The sequence below is a fragment of the Sebastes fasciatus genome, chromosome 24, assembly GCF_043250625.1.
Source record: "Sebastes fasciatus isolate fSebFas1 chromosome 24, fSebFas1.pri, whole genome shotgun sequence".
Lineage (NCBI taxonomy): Eukaryota > Metazoa > Chordata > Actinopteri > Perciformes > Sebastidae > Sebastes > Sebastes fasciatus.
In genome coordinates this window covers 931,888-956,377 of record NC_133818.1, presented here as the reverse complement: position 1 = coordinate 956,377, position 24,490 = coordinate 931,888, and the positions used below count along the sequence as shown (strand labels likewise).

At 43.8% G+C, this 24,490-nt stretch overlaps 1 protein-coding gene across 4 annotated transcripts; it reads left to right on the top strand.

Moving 5' to 3' along the window:
- Nucleotides 1-3,111: 3,111 nt before the first annotated feature.
- xdh (xanthine dehydrogenase) lies at nt 3,112-24,322 on the top strand. 4 transcript variants are annotated; one of them, XM_074627167.1, is made up of 36 exons: nt 3,113-3,289; nt 4,447-4,504; nt 7,049-7,145; nt 7,386-7,494; nt 7,880-8,006; nt 8,129-8,190; nt 8,400-8,492; nt 8,570-8,650; nt 8,888-9,032; nt 9,139-9,231; nt 9,472-9,623; nt 10,199-10,292; nt 11,078-11,187; nt 11,592-11,776; nt 11,876-12,038; nt 12,158-12,247; nt 12,321-12,490; nt 12,587-12,713; nt 12,835-12,954; nt 13,040-13,136; nt 13,220-13,344; nt 19,234-19,367; nt 19,448-19,535; nt 19,689-19,775; nt 19,866-20,057; nt 20,139-20,284; nt 20,484-20,565; nt 20,645-20,740; nt 20,938-21,141; nt 21,238-21,290; nt 21,361-21,475; nt 22,169-22,234; nt 22,847-23,035; nt 23,119-23,286; nt 23,785-23,880; nt 23,932-24,322. In XM_074627167.1, exons 1-35 carry the CDS (start codon nt 3,209-3,211, stop codon nt 23,833-23,835), a joined length of 4,050 nt encoding a protein of 1,349 aa, XP_074483268.1. In that variant the 5' UTR covers nt 3,113-3,208; the 3' UTR covers nt 23,836-23,880; nt 23,932-24,322. The 4 variants fall into 4 exon arrangements, 3 of the variants coding, with proteins under 3 accessions (XP_074483270.1, XP_074483269.1, XP_074483268.1); XR_012592951.1 differs by lacking the exons at nt 22,847-23,035; nt 23,119-23,286; nt 23,785-23,880; nt 23,932-24,322 and adding an exon at nt 22,340-22,388 and having other exon boundaries at nt 3,112-3,289; nt 22,169-22,299; XM_074627169.1 differs by lacking the exons at nt 23,119-23,286; nt 23,785-23,880; nt 23,932-24,322 and having other exon boundaries at nt 3,112-3,289; nt 21,369-21,475; nt 22,847-22,986.
- Nucleotides 24,323-24,490: the final 168 nt, after the last annotated feature.

The following is a 24,490-nucleotide window of genomic DNA, read 5'->3' as shown; positions in this document are numbered from 1 at the left end:
TGAGAGTTAAAGCTTCAATAGAAACATCATCATGCTGTGTTTTACTGCTTTACTTGACCTTTGACCTCCGGGTCCGGCCCAGCTGTGAATAATTGGCTGACGGAGGGGCGTCGTCGTGGAGCTTTATCTGGGGTCAGAGGTCACGTCCAGTCAACTCAGACACAGAAAAACATTCAGCTCATTCAAAACGTCAGTGAGGAAACTAGAAAAGCTATTTGTGAATAGATTGCAGTGTGAATGTTGGATGCTGAAGAGCTGACGCTACGCTGTAACGCTGTAACGCTACGCTGTAACGCTGTAATGCTGTAACGCTGTAACGCTGTAACGCTACGCTGTAACGCTGTAACGCTACGCTGTAACGCTGTAACGCTACGCTGTAACGCTACGCTGTAACGCTACGCTGTAACGCTGTAACGCTGTAACGCTACGCTGTAACGCTGTAACTCTACGCTGTAACGCTGTAACGCTACGCTGTAACGCTGTAACGCTGTAACGCTGTAACGCTACGCTGTAACGCTGTAACACTACGCTGTAACGCTGTAACGCTACGCTGTAACGCTGTAACGCTGTAACGCTGTAACGCTACGCTGTAACGCTGTAACGCTACGCTGTAACGCTGTAACGCTGTAACGCTGTAACGCTACGCTGTAACGCTGTAACGCTACGCTGTAACGCTGTAACGCTGTAACGCTACAACGCTACGCTGTAACGCTGTAACGCTACGCTGTAACGCTGTAACACTACGCTGTAACGCTGTAACGCTGTAACGCTGTAACACTACGCTGTAACGCTGTAACGCTGTAACACTACGCTGTAACGCTACGCTGTAACGCTGTAACGCTACGCTGTAACGCTGTAATGCTGTAACGCTGTAACGCTGTAACGCTACGCTGTAACGCTGTAACGCTACGCTGTAACGCTGTAACGCTACGCTGTAACGCTACGCTGTAACGCTGTAACGCTGTAACGCTACGCTGTAACGCTGTAACTCTACGCTGTAACGCTGTAACGCTACGCTGTAACGCTGTAACGCTGTAACGCTGTAACGCTGTAACGCTACGCTGTAACGCTGTAACACTACGCTGTAACGCTGTAACGCTGTAACGCTGTAACGCTACGCTGTAACGCTGTAACACTACGCTGTAACGCTGTAACGCTACGCTGTAACGCTGTAACGCTGTAACGCTGTAACGCTACGCTGTAACGCTGTAACGCTACGCTGTAACGCTGTAACGCTGTAACGCTACAACGCTACGCTGTAACGCTGTAACGCTACGCTGTAACGCTACGCTGTAACGCTGTAACACTACGCTGTAACGCTGTAACGCTGTAACGCTGTAACACTACGCTGTAACGCTGTAACGCTGTAACACTACGCTGTAACGCTGTAACGCTACGCTGTAACGCTGTAACGCTGTAACGCTGTAACACTACGCTGTAACGCTACGCTGTAATGCTGTAACACTACGCTGTAACGCTGTAACGCTGTAACGCTGTAACGCTGTAACGCTACAACGCTACGCTGTAACGCTGTAACGCTACGCTGTAACGCTACGCTGTAACGCTACGCTGTAACGCTGTAACACTACGCTGTAACGCTACGCTGTAATGCTGTAACACTACGCTGTAACGCTGTAACGCTGTAACGCTGTAACGCTGTAACGCTACAACGCTACGCTGTAACGCTGTAACGCTACGCTGTAACGCTACGCTGTAACGCTGTAACACTACGCTGTAACGCTGTAACGCTGTAACGCTGTAACGCTGTAACACTACGCTGTAACGCTGTAACGCTGTAACACTACGCTGTAACGCTACGCTGTAACGCTGTAACGCTACGCTGTAACGCTACGCTGTAACGCTACGCTGTAACGCTGTAACACTACGCTGTAACACTACGCTGTAACGCTGTAACGCTGTAACGCTGTAACACTACGCTGTAACGCTGTAACGCTGTAACGCTGTAACACTACGCTGTAACGCTGTAACGCTGTAACACTACGCTGTAACGCTGTAACGCTGTAACGCTACGCTGTAACGCTGTAACACTACGCTGTAACGCTGTAACGCTGTAACACTACGCTGTAACGCTGTAACGCTGTAACACTACGCTGTAACGCTGTAACGCTACGCTGTAACGCTACGCTGTAACGCTGTAACGCTGTAACGCTGTAACGCTGTAACGCTACGCTGTAACGCTGTAACGCTGTAACGCTGGATTAGATGTTGTCAGAAGAAGGAGAAGGAGTAGGAATAGATGGAAAAGTGGGAATAGATTTAATTTGTATTAATATCATTGAAAAGTTGAATATGAATCAGTAAATAAAAGTTGTAATTGCATGAAAAGCAGCTGAAGATTATAAATAGTTAGTTCTGAGTTAAGAAAGTTACCTTCTGGGACTTTTATTTTGAAAAAATAGGTGAATCCTTAGTTTCCTTTTAACATACAAAAAGGGCGCTTTTACCAAGCTCCAAACAAAGTTAAATATTTCAACGAGTACAAATGGGATATTAAAAGTTGAATGATATCCAGAATCTACAGAAGATGTGGAACATTTGACAGTTTGAACGGAGTTTCTAGGTGAAAGTATGAACGAGCAGTGAAGAGTTGAAAATGTTTAAATTCTGAACATTTCTTCCATTCATTTCAATGGAGAATTTTTGATGAATTATGGTCAATAATTCTGAAAATATGAAAGTTATGAATGAGAAAAGTAATAGCCATCATGTCCTAATTGAGCTGCACGTTTTCATGTTTGAATGGAGTTTCTATGTTGAAAAATGTGGAACGAGTAGCGATGCAAAAAAAGGGGTCTGACGAAAACTAAAAATAAACTCAGTAGAATAACATTGTTGTTAAAAACATTGTTGCCAATAACATTGTTTCGAATGCTTCCAGAAAAACATTCTGTTCATTCCAAACTTCATTGATGAAATGACAGAAAGTTAATAAATCCTGATTTTGTCAGTTAATAACAGGTGTTAAACTGAAACTTTGGGGTGATTTCGGAGCACCTGAACGCACCTTCAGATTCGGCCTCAGTGAGGTTGTTGGGTCCAGATGTTCTGATGATCTGTTGTCCGTTTCTTCCTGCAGGTCCCTGAAGGCCACGCCTCTGCAGTCTGCTGAGCGGCGCTGCGGAGCGGCGGGTCATAACGGACCGAGAGCCCGTTAGAGAGCACCGAGAGGACCGGGACCAGCACCGAGATGAACGGGACCAGAGCCGAACCCGAGACCCGGTCCGGGTCCAGGTCTGACCAACTAGTCTTCTTCGTTAACGGCACGAAGGTGAAAATATCTTTCATTTAATGTTAAATACGCTGTTTTTTAAACGGAGTTCTGTTGTGATATTCAGGTGGACTTTAGTCTGCAGCATCGAGTTTATATAACAATATATAACTAGTTAATAATTACTATAACAAGAAAACTTTATCATATAATAATGATATAATTATTATAATGTAATAGAATTAAAATATATAATAGTTAATAATTACTATAACATGCTTTAAGACGCCTTTATAATGTAATAATGATATAATAGATGTTGGTTCTCTAATATTGATAAATAATCTTAATAAAATGACAGCTGCTGTCTGTCTGAGCACAGAGTTATAATAAAATATAAAACTATAAATAGAAGAGCTCATTCAGAAGAACTGAAGTGTGAAATATGATTAATGTGAAACATGCGGAACAAACTGAATCTGGATACAGAGAAGGAAAGGTTATATTAAGACTAAAATTATATTTAGATTAAATAAAAAAGAAACACAAATATCAGATTAATTTAAATAAACAGTTTTCTGAGAGTTTATTAATTAATTAATTAATTAATTAATTTATTTGTGTTGAGAATAAAAAGTGAAATGTGTCCCAGTTTATAACTAAACAATAAAACTGTAGGTATTTATTACTTATAACTTTCATTTTTTTATTTATTATTTTAATATTTATTTTATTTTATTATTATTTTAAATTATTAATAAAATATAAATTTTCTTAAAAGAAGTCACATTTAAATAGAATGAGTTTCAGTTTTATATTGTTGTTATAATATTCCTGGTTGTTGACTTTATATTATATTGATCTAATAATATATTTATGGGCTGTAATTAACTGTATATTTGTGGTGATAAATTCATGTAATATGATATAATGTTGTTGATAAATCTATTTAATCAGTTCATTTAGTCTATAAAATGTCATAAAACATGAATTAACTTCTGGTTCCAGCTCTGATATAATAATAATATAACGTCTGCTTCTCTGTAATTAATTCATCTTATCTTATTGAGTTTATTATGTTTTTATTGATAATATTGATCCGTCATCAGCTCAGGTTAAACCTGGATTATTACTGATTTTAACTGTAAGACTTCATTTATCTTTAATGTTTTTAATAATTTAACTTAACTATTTATGTTCTTGTTTTATTGCTGCAGATCGTCGAGAGGAACGCCGATCCTGAGACGACCCTGCTGACGTACCTGAGGAGGAAACGTACGACATACTTACATTATACTTTATATATATATATATATATATTTATATACAGTATATCCCATGCTGAACTGTTGTACTTAACGTCCTCTTCTAGGTTTTAACATCTCGTTTCCTGTTTCACAATTTCACTGAACTTTCACTTCTTATTTTATTTTCATCATCGTTCAATCTGAACTCGAACTTCATGTTCTACTATCAGCAGACTAACCACGGTGAACTGTAGTGAACCACGGTTCCCAGTGATGTGTTGTAAAGAACTCCAGAAGCTTCGCCGGACGTCTTCAAGGAGAGTTTTATGACGTAGAGGTTAGTTTACGATGACTGACTGAGAGGTCAGTGACCGTAGATCAGATCACAGTCAGCTGGTCAAAGTGTGGAAATGTAAAGTACCAGAGCAACAGTAGACCTGGAACTGTTTCAAGGACCTCCTCAAGGATCTCCTGTTGCTGTGGTTATTACCCTGAGAGTTCTCAAGGATGTTCCAGGGCTTGTTGGGGAGGTTCTTGGGGCGTTACTTGGGTAACATTTGAGCTTCTTGAAGGACTCCTGGAATCAGCTCAACTTGGACCTCCTTAAAACCTCTAGTACCTTCTCAAAGGACCCTGGAACCTCCTCAAGGGCCATTTCAGACTCCTCAAAGACTTCTGGAACCTCCCAAGAGTACCTTCTCAAGGATCCCATGGAATGGCTTCAAATACCAATGGAAACTCCAGAAGAACCCTCTAAAGGACTACTGCCACCCCCTCAAGCAGCGTTGGTATCTTGTAAAGGAGTTTACAATTCCCTTGAAGTTTAACATTCACCGCTTCAAAACCTGCACAGGGACCCTTAGAACCTCAGGAGATCTCTTGGGTCCTTAAGGAGGTACTCTGGGGAGGTTCCAGAAGTGTTTGAGGAGTCTCAAATGGTCCTTGAGGAAGTACCAAAGATCATTGAGAATCCCTGATTCTTGAGGAAACTTGCACCTCCTCAAGGACCTCCTTAAAACCTCTAGTACCTATGCAAAGAACCCTGGAACTCCTCAAGGGCCGTTTCAGACTCCTCAAAGACTTCTGGAACCTCCCCAGAGTACCTTCTCAAGGACCCCATGGAATGGCTTCAATACCCATGGAAACTCCTGAAGAACCTCCTTAAGGACTACTGCCACCCCATGCAGACCTGGTACCTTCTCAAGGAGTTTACGGTTCCCCTCAAGGTTAACATTTACCTCCTCAAGAAGGACCTCATTGAGGAGGTCCCTTGGCTCCTTAAGGAGGAGGTATCATAGATCCCTGAGATTCTTGAGGAAGCTCAGACCTCTTTAAAACCTCTGGTACCTTCTCAAAGACCCCTGGAACCTCTTCAAGGACCAATTGAACATCTTCTCAGTGTCTTCAGGTACCTCCCCAATGCCCCTGGAACCAAGGACCTCTCCAGGCTCCTCAAGGACTCCCAGCAACAGAAAATCCTGCTTTCTGATTGGCTGACACGTAGAGACAGTAACGACCCTCAGGTGTCCACGTAGAGACGATAACGACCCTCAGGTGTCCACGTAGAGACGATAACGACTCTCAGGTGTCCACGTAGAGACGATAACGACTCCCAGGTGTCCACGTAGAGACGGTAACGACTCTCAGGTGTCCACGTAGAGACGATAACGACTCTCTGGTGTCCACGTAGAGACGGTAACGACTCTCAGGTGTCCACGTAGAGACGGTAACCACTCTCAGGTGTCCACGTAGAGACGATAACGACTCTCAGGTGTCCACGTAGAGACGATAACGACTCTCAGGTGTCCACGTAGAGACGGTAACGACTCTCAGGTGTCCACGTAGAGACGGTAACGACTCTCAGGTGTCCACGTAGAGACGGTAACCACTCTCAGGTGTCCACGTAGAGACGATAACGACTCTCAGGTGTCCACGTAGAGACGGTAACCACTCTCAGGTGTCCACGTAGAGACGGTAACGACTCTCAGGTGTCCACGTAGAGACGGTAACCACTCTCAGGTGTCCACGTAGAGACGGTAACGACTCTCTGGTGTCCACGTAGAGACGATAACGACTCTCAGGTGTCCACGTAGAGACGGTAACGACTCTCAGGTGTCCACGTAGAGACGGTAACGACTCTCAGGTGTCCACGTAGAGACGGTAACGACTCTCAGGTGTCCACGTAGAGACGGTAACGACTCTCAGGTGTCCACGTAGAGACGGTAACGACTCTCAGGTGTCCACGTAGAGACGGTAACGACTCTCTGGTGTCCACGTAGAGACGATAACGACTCTCAGGTGTCCACGTAGAGACGGTAACGACTCTCAGGTGTCCACGTAGAGACGATAACGACTCTCAGGTGTCCACGTAGAGACGGTAACGACTCTCAGGTGTCCACGTAGAGACAGTAACGACTCTCAGGTGTCACATGAGGACATCTTGTCTTATATCTTGACTGACCCGCGTCCAGTGAGCCCAGCCGGTGTAGTTTGACCCGTCCTGGAGGACAGAGTGTCTCTGAGCGTGACGGGACGCTGAAGACGGTCAGTGATTCAGTGTGTTTGTCTTCAGTGGGTCTAACAGGAACTAAACTGGGCTGTGCTGAGGGAGGATGTGGAGCCTGTACCGTCATGCTGTCCAGATACCAGACTCACAGCCAGCAGCTGCTGTATCCTTAAACTCACAGCGTGTCTACAGGATGTATATAGATGTGTATGTATATATGTATATAGATGTATACATATATATAGATGTGTATGTATATATAGATGTATATATATATATAGATGTATATATATATCATAATATGAAGCGTCCCGTCTGACGTCCTTTCATGACTACAAAGTGATTTCACAGCCGATGAAATGAACCAACTGTGATCAGATGAACAGTCTTTAACTGCGTCCAGTCACTACGCCGTCAACGCCTGTCTCGCCCCGCTCTGCTCGCTGCACCTGGTCGCCGTGACAACCGTGGAGGGCATCGGCAGTGTGGCGAGGAAACTACATCCTGTACAGGTAAAACACAAACGCATACATACGCCTTTATCTTCTTTGACTTGAGTTGAGGCTTACGACAATACCACCCTGAACCCCCATGGGTTTACTCCGGGTGCTCCGGTTTCCTCCCACAGTCTAAAGACATGCAGGTTAGCGTGGGTTTACTCCGGGTGCTCAGGCTTCCTCCCACAGTCTAAAGACATGCAGGTTAGCGTGGGTTTACTCCTGGTGCTCCGGTTTCCTCCCACAGTCTAAAGACATGCAGGTTAGCGTGGGTTTACTCCTGGTGCTCCGGTTTCCTCCCACAGTCTAAAGACATGCAGGTTAGCGTGGGTTTACTCCGGGTGCTCAGGCTTCCTCCCTTGTTTTACGACCGTCACTATAAATGTGTTTTGATCTTCAGGAGCGAATAGCGAGGGCTCACGGCTCTCAGTGTGGTTTCTGTACTCCGGGAATCGTCATGTCTATGTACGCTCTGCTGAGGAACAACCCAACTCCCAGAATGGCCGACGTGGAGGAGGCCTTCCAAGGTACTAAAGGTTTATCATTGAAGAGGGACAGAAACTATTGACTAACATTAGCCAGATGTGCCCTGAAGAAACACCTGTATTAAATATGTCAGAACTACTTTGACAAAACTATATTTTTTCAGGAAATCTGTGTCGTTGCACCGGATACCGGCCCATCCTGGAGGGATACAAGACCTTCACTGTGGTGAGAAACACCATCATGTTTCTCTGCTCATTCAGACTTCCAGAGGTTACTTAGTGTTTTAGTTTAAATGAGGTTATTTTAAATAGGACTTTGGTGTGAGATAGAACACCTTCCAAACAGGTTTAAAACAAAGAAGACTAATCTAAAACATTGATTACTTCTCTTTAACGTGATGTGGATGTACCGGTGTGTGTATTTCGTCCTTCCAGGAGGGGGGGTGCTGTGGCGGCCGGGGGCGGGAGAACGGCTGCTGTCGGACCAATGGGAACGGAGCTGAGAGCAGCTCAGAGGACGACGTTGATGTGAGTCTGAACCGTTATAAACTGATCTCAGACCAGCGTGTTTCATGTTTCTGACTGTAACCTGTGTTTTACTGCAGGAATCAACGTCTTTGTTTAACGCCGCCGACTTCGCGCCCTTTGACCCCACACAGGAAGTCATCTTCCCTCCTGAACTCATGGTAAACTGCAAACAATGAAACACACAACAAGTGTCAGTAGAGCAGGTTTTGATTTAAACTGAACTAATTAAAGATGATTCATCTCTATTGTATAAACCAGGGCGTCATCAGCGTACAGTCGGATATAGTCCTTCAGTCTCTCAGTAATCCAGTGGTAGTTTTCCGTATATCCATGAGTTCACTGCAGACAGGAAGTGTTAACGGATAATCCGGCACTCTTTCCTTCCTCCCATCTAGTCCCTCACCAAAGGTCAGAGGTCGTCCTCGCTGTGTTTCCACGACGACAGGGCGATGTGGCTGCAGCCCGACAGTCTGGAAGAGTTTCTGCGTCTGAAATGGAAACATCCCGACGCCCGCGTGGTGGTGGGGAACACGGAAGTGGGTCAGTCTGTCTCCCACAGATACATATATATTATATATATATATATACATATGTATGGTAGTATGTATGTACATACTGTATATTCACTCCCTGTGTGTGTCTTCAGGTATCGAGGTGAAGTTTAAGAACATGGTGTATCCGGTCATCTTGGCTCCAGCCTTCATTCCTGAACTCAACACAGTGACCCACACCGAGGACGGTCAGTACTCACTACCGATACTACCGATACTACCGGTACCACCGATACTTCTGATACTACCGATACTACCGATACTACTGATACTACCGATACTACCGATATTACTGATACTACCGATACTACCGATACTACTGATGATTCAGATATCTGTCTAAACTGTTGGAACACATTCAGTCTGATGAAGAACCATGATGATGAGGATGTAAACCAGTAACGTTGTGCTGGTTTCTCCGTGTTCAGGCGTGGCGTTCGGTGCGGCGTGCACCCTCAGCCACATGGGGGCGGTGCTGAAGACGGCGGTGGAGACTCTTCCTCCTCATCAGACCGAAGTCTTCCTCGCCGTCCTGGAACAGCTGCGCTGGTTCGCCGGACTGCAGATACGCAACGTCGCCGTGAGTCACACACTGAACCAGGGAATGAGTCATCATGATGTCACTTCCTGTTCCCCTCGTCTGGAGGTCGATGGGTTTTTAGTTAGATGTCTGAAGTCTAAGTGTACTTGGCAAGTATACAGAAAAGTCTAAGTGTACTTGGCTAGTATACAGAAAAGTCTAAGTGTACTTGGCAAGTATACAGAAAAGTCTAAGTGTACTTGGCTAGTATACAGAAAAGTCTAAGTGTACTTGGCTAGTATACAGAAAAGTCTGAGTGTACTTGGAAAGTATACAGAAAAGTCTAAGTGTACTTGGCTAGTATACAGAAAAGTCTGAGTGTACTTGGAAAGTATACAGAAAAGTCTGAGTGTACTTGGAAAGTATACAGAAAAGTCTAAGTGTACTTGGCAAGTATACAGAAAAGTCTAAGTGTACTTGGCTAGTATACAGAAAAGTAGCTTTGTCTACCACAGAACAGAGTCCGTGCTGAGTTCAAGGAACCTAGTAAAGTGGACATTCTCAGGAGTAGTTCAGGAAGTGTAGGAAAGCGGATGTTTCTGTGTTCTATAACTATGTTGTTGTTGTGTTTTCAGGCGGTAGGAGGGAACATCATGACGGCGAGCCCTATATCGGACCTCAACCCTGTTTTTATGGCGGCGAACTGCAAACTCACACTGATGGACAAAGGTAACACACACACACACACACACACATTCCAGGAATCTGTGTTTTCCTACTGAGATCAAAGTTCATTGAACTACACACTGACGGTCACACATAGTTGATTTAATTCTACTGAGTGAAGTTTATTTTGAAAGGGTCTATTATCTGTAGAGCAGTAATAGAGAGTCATGAGAATAAGATGTGTGACATCAGACGGTCACGGTGCGTTCACTGACTCCATGTTGGTCTGTAGGCGTTCAAGTGACCTTTAATCCAAACTGCTGAGTCACTCATTACAGAGGTTTATACTTTTACAGGTTTAATGTGTAACGTCTCCTCGTTAAATCATATAAATACAACCTGATCCTTGTTACTGTATATGTGTAGTTAACTCGTGTTATTACATCATCACGATGTTTAAACCAGAGAAATAACAGACGCCGTCTCAGAAACTCTTTATCCAGTTTTAAGACACATTTTCCTACGATAGTATTTTTAGACCTTTGACAGCAACTCCCATGGTGCCGCGCTGCGTCAGCGCGTCACCAAACACCTTCTTTAGTTGTAGTTGTTGTTGTCATTGAGATAAAATGACATGTAGTGTGTTTGTGTTGCGTTCAGGGTCACTCTGTGCTCCTGACTGATGGTTTTCATTTATCCTACAGCACTTAAAGGCAACACAACAGTCACACTCATCAGAGTTATTCATGTTTTTTCTGACGCTGTCAACGGTCTGTGAACACAACACAGAGACGTAAACATGACCTCTTGACCCGTTCTGACCTCTGACCTTTGACCTTTGACCTCAGATGGCAGTCGTGAGGTTCGGATGGACGACGGTTTCTTCACCGGCTACAGGAAGACGGTTCTGAGACCGCAGGAGGTCCTGGTGTCCATCGAGATCCCCTACAGCAAGAAGGTAGAGACGGCATCGCCCCGACAACCGCCGTCTGTCACCTAGCAACCGCTGTCTGTCACCAAGCAACCGCTGTCTGTCACCTAGCAACCGCTGTCTGTCACCTAGCAACCACTGTCTGTCACTGTCTGCCACCTAGCAACCACTGTCTGTCACCTAGCAACCACTGTCTGTCACTCTCTGCCACCTAGCAACCACTGTCTGTCACCTAGCAACCACTGTCTGTCACTGTCTGCCACCTAGCAACCACTCTCTGTCACTGTCTGTCCCCCAGCAACCACCGTCTGCCACGTAGCAACCACTCTCTGTCACCTAGCAACCGCTGTCTGTCACCTAGCAACCACTGTCTGTCACCTAGCAACCACTGTCCAGACTCTAACTCTGGTGTTTTCTGTGTTTTTTTCCAGACTCAGTTCATCTCCGCTTTCAAACAGTCGCCTCGCCGGGAGGATGACATCAGCATCGTCACCACGGCGATGAGCGTCACCTTCGCTCCCGGGACCGACGTCGTTGAGGACTTGAGGATGAGCTACGGCGGCATGGCCGCCATCACCACGATGGCAACGAAGACGGCGAACAGACTGCTGGGAAGGTAACCAGTACGCACAACACAAGGTCAATATACTCCAATGTGTATATATACATACAGTATATACTGTATACATATATACTGTGTGTATGTGTTATCCAGGCGGTGGGGGGAGGAGCTTCTGCAGGAGGCTTGCTCCTCATTGGCTGAGGAGATGACCCTCGACCCCTCGGCGCCGGGCGGCATGGTGACGTACCGGCGAACTTTGACCCTCAGTCTGTTCTACAAGTTCTACCTGACGGTGCTGCAGAAGCTCCGACTGAAGGTCAGAAGAACACACGTGTAATAGAATGTGTAGATATGGTTAAAGAACATAGATTAGTTATATATATATATACATATATATATATATACCGTTCACACCTACTGAATGTTGTGTCTCAGGGTGTGAACGTGGACGCCGTCCGGTCCGACTGTCTGAGCGCTGCAGAGCTTCATCACCCGGAGACGCCGTCCAGCGTTCAGGTCTACCAGGTACAGACGGGTTGTCATGGTTACTCAGACCACGTATCTTCCAGGTGTGTAATGTCTCACGTGTGTCCTCCAGGCGGTGCCGGAGGGGCGGGGCCAGGACGACGTGGTGGGCCGTCCCATGATGCACCTGTCGGCCCTGAAGCAGGCGACGGGCGAGGCGGTTTACTGCGACGACGTGCCGCTGTACGAGAACGAGCTCTACCTGGCGCTCGTCACCAGCAGCAAAGCACACGCTAACATCCTGTAAGACACGCACACACACACACACACACACACACACACACACACACACACACACACACACACACCTGTCTGGTCTGACCCAGGTGTGTGTCCTAGCTCTATAGATCCGTCAGCAGCAGAGCAGATGCCCGGCGTTGTCTGCTGCGTGTTCGCCGACGACATCCCCGGCAGTAACGCCACCGGACCCGTCGAATACGACGAGACCGTCCTCGCCGGCCGCCAGGTGAGTTCCTGGTCCAGGTGAGTTCCTGTTCCAGGTGACTTCCTGGTGCAGGTGAGTTCCTGGTCCAGGTGAGTCTCTCAGGTTCCCAGCCAGGCTGATGATGTTTCCCTCCGTTCTGCAGGTGACGTGTGTCGGTCACATCATCGGCGCCGTGGTCGCTGACACTCAGCTTCACGCTCAGAGAGCCGCCAAAGCCGTCAGGATCCAGTACGAAGAGCTGCCGGCGGTCGTCACCATCCAGGTGAGACCAGACACACCTGGATGTGATGGAGTATATATTATTAACAGATGTTATTAAGATGAGCTCTCGTTGGTTTGATTGACAGGAAGCCATCGCCGCCCAGTCCTTCTATCAGCCAATCAGAACCATCCAGAGGGGCGACCTGGAGGCGGGGTTTAAACAGGCCGACCACATCCTGGAGGGTAGGACCGTCCTCCTGATTCCAGCTGATCAGGTATTGATCAGGTATTGATTACTGATTGATTACTGATTGATTATGTGACAGGTGAGATGCACATCGGAGGTCAGGAACATTTCTACCTGGAGACCAACGTGACTCTGGCGGTTCCCCGAGGAGAAGACGGAGAGATGGAGCTCTTCGTTTCTACTCAGTCTGCGTCCAAAACACAGGTAACAATACTCTAAAACACAGGTAACAATACTCCTAAAACACAGGTAACAATACTCCTAAAACACAGGTAACAATACTCCTAAAACACAGGTAACAATACTCCTAAACACAGGTAACAATACTCCTAAACACAGGTAACAATACTCCTAAAACACAGGTACCAATACTCCTAAACACAGGTAACAATACTCCTAAAACACAGGTAACAATACTCCTAAAACACATGTAACAATACTCCTAAAATACAGGTAACAATACTCCTAAACACAGGTAACAATACTCCTAAAACACAGGTAACAATACTCTAAAACACAGGTAACAATACTAAACACAGGTAACAATACTCTAAAACACAGGTAACAATACTCTAAAACACAGGTAACAATACTCTAAAACACAGGTAACAATACTAAACACAGGTAACAATACTCTAAAACACAGGTAACAATACTCCTGAAACACAGGTAACAATACTCCTAAACACAGGTAACAATACTCCTAAACACAGGTAACAATACTCCTAAACACAGGTAACAATACTCTAAAACACAGGTAACAATACTCCTAAACACAGGTAACAATACTCCTAAAACACAGGTAACAATACTCTAAAACACAGGTAACAATACTCTAAAACACAGGTAACAATACTCCTAAAACACAGGTAACAATACTAAACACAGGTAACAATACTCTAAAACACAGGTAACAATACTCCTGAAACACAGGTAACAATACTCCTAAAACACAGGTAACAATACTCCTAAACACAGGTAACAATACTCCTAAACACAGGTAACAATACTCCTAAAACACAGGTACCAATACTCCTAAACACAGGTAACAATACTCCTAAAACACAGGTAACAATACTCCTAAAACACAGGTAACAATACTCCCAAAATACAGGTAACAATACTCCTAAACACAGGTAACAATACTCCTAAAACACAGGTAACAATACTCTAAAACACAGGTAACAATACTCCTAAACACAGGTAACAATACTCTAAAACACAGGTAACAATACTCTAAAACACAGGTAACAATACTCCTAAACACAGGTAACAATACTCTAAAACACAGGTAACAATACTCTAAAACACAGGTAACAATACTCCTAAAACACAGGTAACAATACTCCTTAAACACAGGTAACAATACTCCTAAACACAGGTAACAATACTCCTAAACACAGGTAACAATACTCTAAAACACAGGTAACAATACTCCTAAAACACAGGTAACAATACTCCTTAAACACAGGTAACAATACTCCTAAACACAGGTAACAATACTCCTAAACACAGGTAACAATACTCTAAAACACAGGTAACAATACTCCTAAACACAGGTAACAATACTCCTAAAACACAGGTAACAATACTCCTAAACACAGGTAACAATACTCCTTAAACACAGGTAACAATACTCCTAAACACAGGTAACAATACTCCTAAAACACAGGTAACAATTCTCCTAAAACACAGGTAACAATACTCCTAAAACACAGGTAACAATTCTCCTAAAACACAGGTAACAATACTCCTAAACACAGGTAACAATACTCCTAAAACACAGGTAACAATACTCCTAAAACACAGGTAACAATACTCCTAAACACAGGTAACAATACTCCTAAAACACAGGTAACAATACTCCTAAAACACAGGTAACAATACTCCTAAAATACAGGTAACAATACTCCTAAACACAGGTAACAATACTCCTAAAACACAGGTAACAATACTCCTAAACACAGGTAACAGTACTCTAAAACACAGGTAACAATACTCCTAAACACAGGTAACAATACTCTAAAACACAGGTAACAATACTCTAAAACACAGGTAACAATACTAAACACAGGTAACAATACTCTAAAACACAGGTAACAATACTCCTGAAACACAGGTAACAATACTCCTAAACACAGGTAACAATACTCTAAAACACAGGTAACAATACTCCTAAACACAGGTAACAATACTCTAAAACACAGGTAACAATACTCTAAAACACAGGTAACAATACTAAACACAGGTAACAATACTCTAAAACACAGGTAACAATACTCTAAAACACAGGTAACAATACTCCTAAAACACAGGTAACAATACTAAACACAGGTAACAATACTCTAAAACACAGGTAACAATACTCCTGAAACACAGGTAACAATACTCCTAAACACAGGTAACAATACTCTAAAACACAGGTAACAATACTCCTAAACACAGGTAACAATACTCTAAAACACAGGTAACAATACTCTAAAACACAGGTAACAATACTAAACACAGGTAACAATACTCTAAAACACAGGTAACAATACTCTAAAACACAGGTAACAATACTCCTAAAACACAGGTAACAATACTCCTAAACACAGGTAACAATACTCTAAAACACAGGTAACAATACTCCTAAACACAGGTAACAATACTCTAAAACACAGGTAACAATACTCCTAAACACAGGTAACAATACTCCTAAACACAGGTAACAATACTCTAAAACACAGGTAACAATACTCCTAAACACAGGTAACAATACTCCTAAAACACAGGTAACAATACTCCTAAACACAGGTAACAATACTCTAAAACACAGGTAACAATACTCCTAAACACAGGTAACAATACCCTAAAACACAGGTACTAATACTCTAAAACACAGGTAACAATACTCCTAAAACACAGGTAACAATACTCCTAAAACACAGGTAACAATACTCTAAAACTCAGGTAACAATACTCCTAAACACAGGTAACAATACTCCTAAAACACAGGTAACAATACTCCAAAACACACGTAACAATACTCCTAAAACACAGGTAACAATACTCTAAAACACAGGTAACAATACTCCAAAACACAGGTAATAATACTTCTAAAACACAGGTAACAATACTCTAAAACACAGGTAACAGTACTCCTAAAACACAGGTAACAATACTTCTAAAACACAGGTAACAGTACTCCTAAAACACAGGTAATAATACTCCTAAAACACAGGTAACAATACTCCAAAACACAGGTAATAATACTTCTAAAACACAGGTAACAATACTCTAAAACACAGGTAACAGTACTCCTAAAACACAGGTAACAATACTTCTAAAACACAGGTAACAGTACTCCTAAAACACAGGTAATAATACTCCTAAAACACAGGTAACAATACTCCAAAACACAGATAACAATACTCTAAAACACAGGTAACAGTACTCCTAAAACACAGGTAACAATACTCTAAAACACAGGTAACAATACTCTAAAACACAGGTAACAATACTAAACACAGGTAACAATACTCTAAAACACAGGTAACAATACTCTAAAACACAGGTAACAATACTCCTAAAACACAGGTAACAATACTCCTAAACACAGGTAACAATACTCTAAAACACAGGTAACAATACTCCTAAACACAGGTAACAATACCCTAAAACACAGGTACTAATACTCTAAAACACAGGTAACAATACTCCTAAAACACAGGTAACAATACACCTAAAACACAGGTAACAATACTCCTAAACACAGGTAACAATACTCCTAAACACAGGTAACAATACCCTAAAACACAGGTACTAATACTCTAAAACACAGGTAACAATACTCCTAAAACACAGGTAACAATACTCCTAAACACAGGTAACAATACTCTAAAACACAGGTAACAATACTCCTAAACACAGGTAACAATACTCCTAAACACAGGTAACAATACTCTAAAACACAGGTAACAATACTCCTAAAACACAGGTAACAATACTCCTAAACACAGGTAACAATACTCTAAAACACAGGTAACAATACTCCTAAACACAGGTAACAATACCCTAAAACACAGGTACTAATACTCTAAAACACAGGTAACAATACTCCTAAAACACAGGTAACAATACTCCTAAAACACAGGTAACAATACTCTAAAACTCAGGTAACAATACTCCTAAAACACAGGTAACAATACTCCTAAACACAGGTAACAATACTCTAAAACACAGGTAACAATACTCCTAAACACAGGTAACAATACTCCTAAAACACAGGTAACAATACTCCAAAACACAGGTAATAATAATTCTAAAACACAGGTAACAATACTCTAAAACTCAGGTAACAATACTCCTAAACACAGGTAACAATACTCCTAAAACACAGGTAACAATACTCCAAAACACACGTAACAATACTCCTAAAACACAGGTAATAATACTTCTAAAACACAGGTAACAATACTCCTAAAACACAGGTAACAATACTCTAAAACACAGGTAACAGTACTCCTAAAACACAGGTAACAATACTCCTAAAACACAGGTAACAATACTCCTAAACACAGGTAACAATACTCTAAAACACAGGTAACAATACTCCTAAACACAGGTAACAATACTCCTAAAACACAGGTAACAATACTCCTAAACACAGGTAACAATACTCCTAAAACACAGGTAACAATACTCCAAAACACAGGTAATAATACTTCTAAAACACAGGTAACAATACTCTAAAACACAGGTAACAGTACTCCTAAAACACAGGTAACAATACTTCTAAAACACAGGTAACAGTACTCCTAAAACACAGGTAATAATACTCCTAAAACACAGGTAACAATACTCCAAAACACAGATAACAATACTCTAAAACACAGGTAACAGTACTCCTAAAACACAGGTAACAATACTCTAAAACACAGGTAACAATACTCCTAAACACAGGTAACAATACTCCTAAAACACAGGTAACAATACTCCTAAACACAGGTAACAATACTCTAAAACACAGGTAACAATACTCCTAAACACAGGTAACAATACCCTAAAACACAGGTACTAATACTCTAAAACACAGGTAACAATACTCCTAAAACACAGGTAACAATACTCCTAAAACACAGGTAACAATACTCTAAAACTCAGGTAACAATACTCCTAAACACAGGTAACAATACTCCTAAAACACAGGTAACAATACTCCAAAACACACGTAACAATACTCCTAAAACACAGGTAATAATACTTCTAAAACACAGGTAATAATACTCCTAAAACACAGGTAACAATACTCTAAAACACAGGTAACAATACTCCTAAAACACAGGTAAAAAAAACATATAAAACACAGGTAACAATACTCCTAAAACACAGGTAACAATACTCCTAAAACACAGGTAATAATACTTCTAAAACACAGGTAACAATACTCTAAAACACAGGTAACAGTACTCCTAAAACACAGGTAAAAATACTTCTAAAACACAGGTAACAGTACTCCTAAAACACAGGTAACAATACTCCAAAACACAGGTAATAATACTTCTAAAACACAGGTAACAGTACTCCTAAAACACAGGTAACAATACTCCAAAACACAGGTAATAATACTTCTAAAACACAGGTAACAATACTCTAAAACACAGGTAACAGTACTCCTAAAACACAGGTAACAATACTCTAAAACACAGGTAACAATACTCCAAAACACAGGTAATAATACTTCTAAAACACAGGTAACAATACTCTAAAACACAGGTAACAGTACTCCTAAAACACAGGTAATAATACTCCTAAAACACAGGTAACAATACTCCAAAACACAGATAACAATACTCTAAAACACAGGTAACAGTACTCCTAAAACACAGGTAACAATACTCTAAAACACAGGTAACAGTACTCCTAAAACACAGGTAACAATACTCCTAAAACACAGGTAACAATACTTCTAAAATACAGGTAACAGTACTCCTAAAACACAGGTAACAATACTTCATCTACTGCTGTGTCTAGTGAAACGCAGTAGATGAATTGTAATTCTTAAAAACATCAGTATATTTAAAGATATAACTCTCGTACTGTGTCCGTCAGTCTCTGGTGGCGAAGGCGTTGGGCGTCCCCGCCAACCGGGTGGTGGTCCGGGTGAAGCGGATGGGCGGAGGCTTCGGGGGGAAGGAGAGCCGAACCACCGTGTTGTCCACCGTGGTCGCCGTGGCAGCAAACAAGTAGGTCTGCCAACCGTCTGTGGTTAGAGTCTCTTATTTTGAAATCAGATATAATAAAAGTACTTCCTGTGTGGTGTCAGGCTGAAGAGGCCGGTGAGGTGCATGTTGGACAGAGACGAGGACATGTTGGTCACCGGAGGACGACACCCCTTCTATGGAAAATACAAGGTGGGCTGATGGAGTAACTGTGGATAAATGTATAAATAAAGTTGTTTCTAATTGAATTGTCTTGTTCAGTAGAGCTCTGACTCTGTTTAGTTTCTGTTGGTACCTCCGGTTGTCGTGGTTTCACTCCACCTTCTTCTTCTTCTGCTCCTCCAGGTGGGTTACCTGAACAGCGGTAAGGTGGTGTGTCTGGAAGTGTCGTACTACAGTAACACCGGGAACTCCATGGACCTCTCTCTGTCGGTGAGTATCGCCACCAAGAACAGACGTTACGCTGATGATGTCACGCTGATGATGTCACGCTGATGTCTCACCTCTGTGCGCCCGCTGAAGGTCATGGAACGCGCTCTGTTCCACATGGAGAACTCGTACAGCGTGGCGAATGTGCGCGGCCGCGGATTCCTGTGCCGCACCAACCTGCCGTCCAACACGGCCTTCAGGGGCTTCGGAGGGCCACAAGGCATGATGGTCGCTGAGAGCTGGATGACGGACGTGGCTCAGAGTCTGGGCCGGCCCACAGAGGAGGTACGTATCAGGAGGACGATCGATGAGGTCACACATGATGAATTCTGGCAGCGTCCAAATAGTGACTCCGTCTTCCTGCAGGTGCGCCGGTTGAACCTGTATATGGAAGGTGATTCAACATCCTACAACCAGATCCTGGATCAGTTCACCCTGGACCGCTGCTGGGACGAGTGCCTGTCCCGCTCCGGATACCAGCAGCGCCGAGCCGCCGTCGACCTTTACAACAGGTAACCCATTACAACAAGTACAACAAGTAGGTCGGTCCGGAACCACGCTGTCGGTGCTACAACAAGTAAAAACGGTCCAGTCGGCGACAAAATGTCCAAAGAAGTTTCTGTTGACTGTTGAAGAACTGATGAACCTAAAACAGTTTGAACATTATAACTCTGCTGGTTGAGGTGAACTCGTTCTGTTCTTTCCTGTCAGACAGAACCGGTGGACCAAACGAGGCCTCGCCATCCTCCCCACCACGTTTGGCATCAGCTTCACCGCCCTCTTCCTCAACCAGGTCTGAACCGACAACACGGATTAACGAACTGTTAAAGTCTGGATGGTTTGCATCAGTCCATGTTTCTGTGTTCCTGCAGGCCGGAGCTCTGGTTCATATCTACACTGACGGCTCGGTGCTGTTGACCCACGGTGGGACGGAGATGGGACAAGGACTCCACACCAAGATGGTCCAGGTACCGGAGCTGCCCAGTCCATTAATCTGACCTTTTCCCAAATTGTGAAGCAGTTTTTTGTTTGATTTTTCTACCTGACCTTTGAGTTTATTTCAGTATTCAGTATCTAGTGGTCATTAGAGGAACTGTAGCTAAAGGGCCCAATATGGACGCTTGGGGGACTCCGATGTTGTCCCACACTATGTCTGTGTGTCCAGGTCGCCAGCCGGGTTCTGGGTATCCCCTGTTCAAAGATCCACATCTCAGAGACCAGCACCAGCACGGTCCCCAACACCAGCCCCACCGCCGCCTCTGCCTCCTCGGACCTCAACGGAGGCGCCGTGCGGAACGCCTGCGAGATCCTTGCGAACCGCCTGGAACCGTACAAGACCAAGAACCCCAAAGGATCATGGGAGGACTGGGTGAGCAGGAGTACTTTCTTCTTGCAGTAAGAGTAGTAGAGGTACTCAGGAGTTTGTCTCATTGTCTTACTCAGTATATTTCTACCTGTGTTTCAGGTGAGAGCAGCGTACTTCGACAGAGTCAACCTCAGCGTGAACGGGTTTTACAAGTAAGTCTAGTAAATCTGTCGATAAATGAAGTCCAGGACGGAGTTTTCACTGCTTCCTGTGTCTCATCAGGACTCCAGATCTGGGTTACGACTTTGTCTCAAACTCGGGCCGAGCGTTCAACTACTTCAGCTACGGTGTGGCGTGTTCAGAGGTGGAGGTCGACTGTCTGACCGGAGCTCACAAGGTCTGGACTTTATGATGATAAAGGTGTCCCACAGGGATCAACACTAGATCCCCTGTTATTTACTGTATTGTATTTTACTTATTATACACCTCTATGCAGATGATACCACCTTGTAGGTAACTGGCTCTACTGTATTTTACTTATTATACACCTCTATGCAGACGATACCATCCTGTAGGTAACTGGCTCTGCTGTATTTCACTTATTATACACCTCTATGCAGACGATACCATCCTGTAGGTAACTGACTCTACTGTATTTTACTTATTATACACCTCTATGCAGACGATACCATCCTGTAGGTAACTGGCTCTGCTGTATTTCACTTATTATACACCTCTATGCAGACGATACCATCCTGTAGGTAACTGGCTCTACTGTATTTTACTTATTATACACCTCTATGCAAACGATACCATCCTGTAGGTAACTGGCTCTACTGTAAACCTTCGTTGTGTTCCCAGTCTGCTTTTGAAGACCTCCAGACCTCTTTTACTGACTAGTTGAACCTGATTGAGGCAGAAATTGGAGCCCTTCTTCCCCCCAATGTCCATCAAAGATCTTCTCTAAAAGATCAAGAAAGCTATTCATAAGATTTGTCTTTTTTATTATGGATCCAATTTTCAACTGCAGTCTTTTTGTATTCTGTTTTATATCATGTTAAACATGTTTCATGTTATATTTGTGTTGTAGAACCTGAGTACCACCATAGTGATGGACGTCGGTCACAGCCTCAACCCGGCTATCGACATCGGACAGGTGAGTCAATGAATCATTAAATCCTTCATTCAGTCACCCATTCTGTCCTCTAGTGCCTCCCTCAGGTCAAATTGTCCCCATTCTGTCCTCTAGCGCCTCCCTCAGGTCAAAGTGTCTTCATTCTGTCCTCTAGCACCTCCCTCAGGTCAAAGTGTCTTCATTCTGTCCTCTAGCACCTCCCTCAGGTCAAAGTGTCTTCATTCTGTCCTCTAGCACCTCCCTCAGGTCAAAGTGTCTTCATTCTGTCCTCTAGCACCTCCCTCAGGTCGAAGTGTCTTCATTCTGTCCTCTAGCACCTCCCTCAGGTCAAAGTGTCTTCATTCTGTCCTCTAGCACCTCCCTCAGGTCGAAGTGTCTTCATTCTGTCCTCTAGCACCTCCCTCAGGTCAAAGTGTCCTCATTCTGTCCTCTAGCACCTCCCTCAGGTCAAAGTGTCTTCATTCTGTCCTCTAGCACCTCCCTCAGGTCGAAGTGTCTTCATTCTGTCCTCTAGCACCTCCCTCAGGTCAAAGTGTCCTCATTCTGTCCTCTAGCACCTCCCTCAGGTCAAAGTGTCCCCATCCTGTCCTCTAGCGCCTCCCTCAGGTCAAAGTGTCCTCTGTCTGTCTCCAGGTTGAGGGGGCGTTCATGCAGGGTCTGGGTCTCTTCACCCTGGAGGAGCTTCACTATTCGCCCCGCGGCGTCCTCCTCACTCGAGGTCCTGGTTCTTATAAGATCCCGGCTTTTGGCGACATTCCCGCCCAGCTCACCGTCTCGCTGCTCCGCGACGCGCCGAACGACAAGGCCATCTTCGCCTCCAAGGTGACGCCGCCGACGCTGCTCAGAACATTTTAAACACAACTGCTGCAGACTTTTATTTTGAAGGTTTTTCTTTTCCTCTCCAGGCGGTGGGCGAGCCTCCTCTCTTTCTGGCGGCGTCGGTTTTCTACGCCATCAAAGACGCCGTCATCGCTGCCCGGCTGGAGTCGGGCATCAGCGGACCCTTCAGGCTGGACAGCCCCGCCTCCGCCGAGAGGATCCGCAACGCCTGCAGCGACAGATTCACCAAACTGGTACGAACGATTTTATTGGTCCCATGAGAGTTTAGAGACACTACTCAGGAAGGATCGATACGATCCACGAACTCCAGAAGCTGGAGAACGCCCGGAGTCCGTCACGGTTACGTCTCAGTCAGGTTTAACCGTGGTCGCCTTTAGCCCTAAAAATATAACTAGAAGTTTAAATTAAATTGAACCGTCGGTTCATTGAACGTAGAGATGCACCGATAACCGACACCAGTATCGGGTCCGATACTGTCATCATGTACTCGTACTCGCAAAACGGCTCCGATACAACGGCTCCGGTACCACTTTACGGTGGTGTGCCCGACCCCGCCGGGCCGGGATCCCACCTTAGCAGTCAACAGTCATCCCAAAGGTGCTGGGTTGGGTTGAGGTCAGGACAAGTTCCTCCAAGAGGCCTAGAACTCAGGTAAAACCAGTAAACATGATGGAGACACGGCATCACCTTCTGTACGGGATTTAAACCTGCCGACTGTTTTTGTGTTGCAGTGTCCTCCTGCAGAACCTGGATCCTTCAGCCCCTGGTCTGTCCAGGTCTAGAGGACTGATGGAGAACCTGGATCCTTCAGCCCCTGGTCTGTCCAGGTCTAGAGGACTGATGGAGAACCTGGATCCTTCAGCCCCTAGTCTGTCCAGGTCTAGAGGACTGATGGAGAATCCAGCATTTTCTACATACGCACATTTAACTGAGTGAATGATGGTAAACAGCCTCGTTAGCTGACATTATACACTTTAATTATATATTTGAACTCTTGTATAAGCAGAACCTGCCGTTAGCCGTTAGCCGTTAGCCATTAACTAACAGGCAGCGTATTATCGTCTTTAAAGGACTCAGGGATTAAAACATGATTTATAAATGTCACATGAATCAAACAAGCTGATATCATTACATCTGTATATTAATCATCACATCTGTAATTATTGTTGACACTGATTGTTGCTGCACTTTGAGAATGAAGTATGATATAAACTAGATGAATGATCTCTGTTGTGTTATAGTATGAATGAAATAAAACTTCTAGAAGCACATCTGTCTGGATGTTTATTTCTAGTATGTCTGTAAGTTATTAACGCTATAACTCCTGATATACAGTAAACAGCTTAATATCCTCTTAATTATACACCTCTATGCAGACGATACCATCCTGTAGGTAACTGGCTCTACTGTAAACCTTCGTTGTGGTCCCAGTCTGCT

Bases quoted from the DNA above. Each gene is read 5' to 3' on its own strand.
- xdh (XM_074627167.1), top strand. From the start codon at position 3,209: ATGAACGGGACCAGAGCCGAACCCGAGACCCGGTCCGGGTCCAGGTCT. The intron at 8,493-8,569 runs GTGAGTCTGAAC...GTTTTACTGCAG, and splicing joins GCTCAGAGGACGACGTTGAT to GAATCAACGTCTTTGTTTAA. The intron at 13,137-13,219 runs GTAGGACCGTCC...ATTATGTGACAG, and splicing joins GGCCGACCACATCCTGGAGG to GTGAGATGCACATCGGAGGT.